The 4,252-nt window shown below is 31.9% G+C and overlaps 1 protein-coding gene across 1 annotated transcript in view; it reads left to right on the top strand.

Moving 5' to 3' along the window:
* Positions 1 to 756: 756 nt before the first annotated feature.
* LOC122254259 (uncharacterized) overlaps positions 757 to 4,252 on the top strand; it is a 15,798-nt gene continuing 12,302 nt past the window's right edge. The window contains exon 1 of the mRNA XM_086531682.1: positions 757 to 1,061. Coding sequence (XP_086387808.1) covers positions 851 to 1,061 — 211 coding nt within the window. The 5' untranslated portion in view covers positions 757 to 850. The remainder of the gene's footprint in view (positions 1,062 to 4,252) is intronic.

Here is a 4,252-nt window from a genome sequence, read left to right as displayed (position 1 = left end):
AAATTATTATCGTTGTATCTTATTATCGTCATTATCATTATTATTATTATTAACATTTTTATAATTATATCATCATTATTATCATAATGATTATGTCACTACTGTTACTGTCGGAATGTTTAATCTTCCAAGCTGATGAATCTTATGATACAAATACATTGAAACGAAAATTTAAGGCAAACTATCGATCGCAGATAATTGAAAAATATTGCATTTCAAGAATGTGTGTTCCATGCAACCGAGGAAATACTCATGCAAATATATAACATATTGATGTTAAGATTTTCTGAATGGTTTTAAAGATTTGGAACGCTTTCAAATCATTTAAATAAATAGCGAGAAACAAAGTACTCTATATTGGTTTATTGGGAACAGTTTTACAGATTTTTTTGTGTTTATATTTAGTGTGAATATTTACATCACTGCAGTTATGTTTTTTTTTTTTTTGTGTGTGTGTGTGTGCGCATGTAGTATCACCTCAAGAGAGAGAGAGAGAGAGAGAGAAAGAGGGAGAGAGAGAGAGAGAGAGAGAATAACACACAACAAAAACAATCGCATAACGGAATTATTCTCAAATCCCACTTCTCTTTGTTCCAGACCAGAGCAACAAATAGAAAGAGAAAGAGAGAGAGAGAGACAAAGACACAGAGATCACAGCAAGAGAGATAAAAAAAAAAAAACACCAACCCCCTCCTTTTCTTTCTCTTCTTTCTCCCTCCATCACAACCTAACAGCCAAACGAAGAGGAGATAGAAAAAAAATAGATAAAAAAAAAACAACATCAACGAAGAGAGTGACAAAAAAAACAACAGAAAAAAAACAACAACAACACCTAGCAACGACCCCAAGAATGAAGACTCTCACTACCTTCGCGGTCATAGCAATCCTCGCAGTGACCTCGGAGGCAGGAGGGCGACCTAGCTTGTACAAACGGGGTCAGCTCGTCCACGTCTGCACGCCTAGGGATGTCAAGATGATGGCCCGCTTCGTCTGCAGTCTGCACCGGCGCTCAGTCAGGTCTGCTTCCGCCGACCTCGCTGGGCCGCTGTTCAGGATCCCAGGTAAGGTCGTTGGGAGGTCAAAGGTCACTCGTTGGGAGGTCGAAGGTCACTCGTTGGGAGGTTAAAGGTCACTCGTTGGAAGGTCAAAGGTCACTCGTTGGGAGGTCAAAGGTCACTCGTTAACAGGTTAAAGGTCACTCGTTGGGAGGTCAAAGGTCACTCGTTGGGAGGTCAAAGGTCACTCGTTGGGAGGTTAAAGTTCACTCGTTGGGTCGGGGTTTCGGGGTCTGTTGATGGAGGGTTCTGTTATTAGTATTTTGTTTTGTTGTTGTGGTTGTCATTATCATCATTATTGTTGTTATTGTTGTTATGATCTCTATCACCATTTTATTATTGTTATAACCATTAGTAGTAGCAGTATCATTATCATTATCATTATCATTACCATTGTTGTTGTTATTCTTATTATCATCATTATCATTATTTAACATCATATTTGTTATTATGATTATTATTCGTAGTAATAATAGTATCACTACTATCATCATTATCATTATTACGATCTCCCTTAATATCATTATTATCAGTATTGTATGTATGTATGTATGTTTGCGTACGTGTGCGTGTGTGTGTGTGTTTGTGTGTGTAAACCTTTCTGTGTGTGTGTGTGTGTGTGTGTAAACCTTTCTGTGTGTGTGTGTGTGTGTGTGTGTGTGTGTGTGTGTGTGTGTGTGTGTGTGTGTGTGTGTGTGTGTGTGTGTGTGTGAACCTTTCTGTGTGTGTGTGTAAACCTTTCTGTGTGTGTGTGTGAACCTTTCTGTCTATGTGTGTGTGTGAACCTTTCTGTGTGTGTGTGTGTAAACCTTTCTGTGTATGTGTGTGTATATGTGATATTTACACGACCTCATTCAATCATATATAGAACCTAACATAGTTTCAAAATGCATTTCGTATTTCTTAATATACCTGTCTCTATTTTTTTAAACATTTTAGACATTGTTTACTCGTTTTTCACCATAAATAGAATTTTTGGCAACGAATATTATAGGTTTTAAAAGAAGCCGTTGTCAATTTTATAGCGTTAAGTTTGGAGTTTCAGGATAATTTTTCATGTGGAATAGGGCTGGTTTCAGTATTAAGGGAAAATGTGGAAACTTTCATTTAATCTTGATACAGTTTGAAAAGTTTTCTTTCATATACTTTATTCATTTATTTAGTTGTTTTTTTTAATATAATTTCTCTCTCTCTCTTTTTCTTGGTTTATTTTTGTTGTGATTATTGTTATTCTTATCATTGATGATATTGTTTTTATTAATAATGAAATGTCATAATTATCATTGTTATTATTATTACTATCAAAATATCATCATCATCATTGTTATTAGCATTGTCAATATTATCATCATTGTTATCATTATCAATATGATCAGTGTCATGATTATTGTTAACATCATTATCATGATCATTATTACCATCATTAATATCATTATCATCATCCTTATTATCAGTGTTATTATTATTATTATTAACATTATTATCATTACCCTCATTATCAGTATTATGTTATCATCATTATTATTATCATTATCATCATTATTATTATCATTATCATCATTATCATTATTATTATCATTATTATTATTATCATTATTGTTATTATCATTATTATCATGATTATCATTATTATCATAATTACTCCAACCACGCTACTATTATTGCTCTGACAGGCGTGAGTGCTCTTGTATATGTTTGAAGTCAAATTCATAAAAAAACGATGTTTGTAGACAAAAGACCAAGAGAAACAAATAAAAAAAAATATATATATACATATATATATGTGTGTATATATGAATATATACATATATATGTATATATATATATAGATATATATATATATATATATATATATATATTATATATATATATATATATATATATATATATATATATATATATATATATATATATTATATATATATATATATATATATATATATATATATATATATATATATATATATATATATACATATTATACACAAAATAAGTTTATTAGAAAGTCAGACAACTGAAGTTCTAAGCTAACCCGACCTGACCAAACTGAAGATGGCATCCAGAAAGTTTTTCGAAACTGTTATCTCTACATAGACTGTTTTTTCTTTTCTTCTTGTCATTGCGTGAAATAGCGTTTTGTCATTTATATATCTCGCTATAAAAGAGAAGTCGTATTCCATTTGCAATATCCATTATTTGAAGAATTCGACTGGCTGAATGAATGTGCATTTTGTCATCTTAATGGACAGATACAAACTTGTGTGAATTGTGGAGCCTGGCATCTATATGTAATAGTTGCCGATTTATGTGGAAGTTGGCAGAGAAAATCCCTAGATTTATACCAATTTAATTTGCAACGTTATTTATGGATTTGTGGAAGTTTCGTTCATTTGTTTAATAAATAAAAAAAAAGTGTCAGTGAATTTAATGAGTCGAAGGCGTTCGGTGGTTTTACGTATAGATCACTTCTGTGTTTGTTTGATTATTATTTTTAAAAAATCTTATTGTATATTTTTGTTTTCCTTGTCACTAAATGTTTCTTTTTTACTATCTACATTTATCTTTCTTTCTTTATTTCTCTATCTGCCTATCTGTCTATCTTTATCTTCTGTCTCTCTCTTTATATCTTTCTCTCCCTCTTTTTTCACTCTCCCTTCTTCTCTTTTTATCTTCACTTCCATTGCCATACCTTCAATTATCGAATCATACTGTGTATCGTCGTCCATAATCTGAATCATTTCCATATCACTAAATCGTATGAACAAAGTGCGTACGATATTGATAAAGTTCTTTTTTTCCTGTGCGTGTGTATAAACCTTCTTTTTTTTCCGTTTTTAACCATTTCAATTTTCCAGCATTCAGGTCCTGTCGGTTGGGCGTGTTGTATATTATTGTATTTTAAGTTAGACCTTTATTCTTTTAGGGAAAAAAATGACGAATGTGGGAACATGAAATGAATATGAGAAGGAAAAAAAAACTTATCTTTTTCGTCATTTATTATCAACGTTTGGCACTTCATGTTCACGGTAATATTTCTCGCATGTTTTTCTCAATCAGAACGAAAGCAAAAGATCTTTCGAAATCCTTGCATAATATCAACTTTGAATAGCAAAAAACGAATTCTCAGCATATTTTTCTCCTCATGACATATCCTCAAAAAATCCCGCGCATCTCGATATTCATTTGTCTCCTGTCTC

The sequence above is a fragment of the Penaeus japonicus genome, unplaced genomic scaffold (genome assembly GCF_977035675.1).
Source record: "Penaeus japonicus unplaced genomic scaffold, GWHDUDI00000001_assembly GWHDUDI00000036, whole genome shotgun sequence".
Lineage (NCBI taxonomy): Eukaryota > Metazoa > Arthropoda > Malacostraca > Decapoda > Penaeidae > Penaeus > Penaeus japonicus.
The sequence above is the reverse complement of the archived record's forward strand: the minus strand, read 5'-3'. Positions and strand labels throughout refer to the sequence as shown.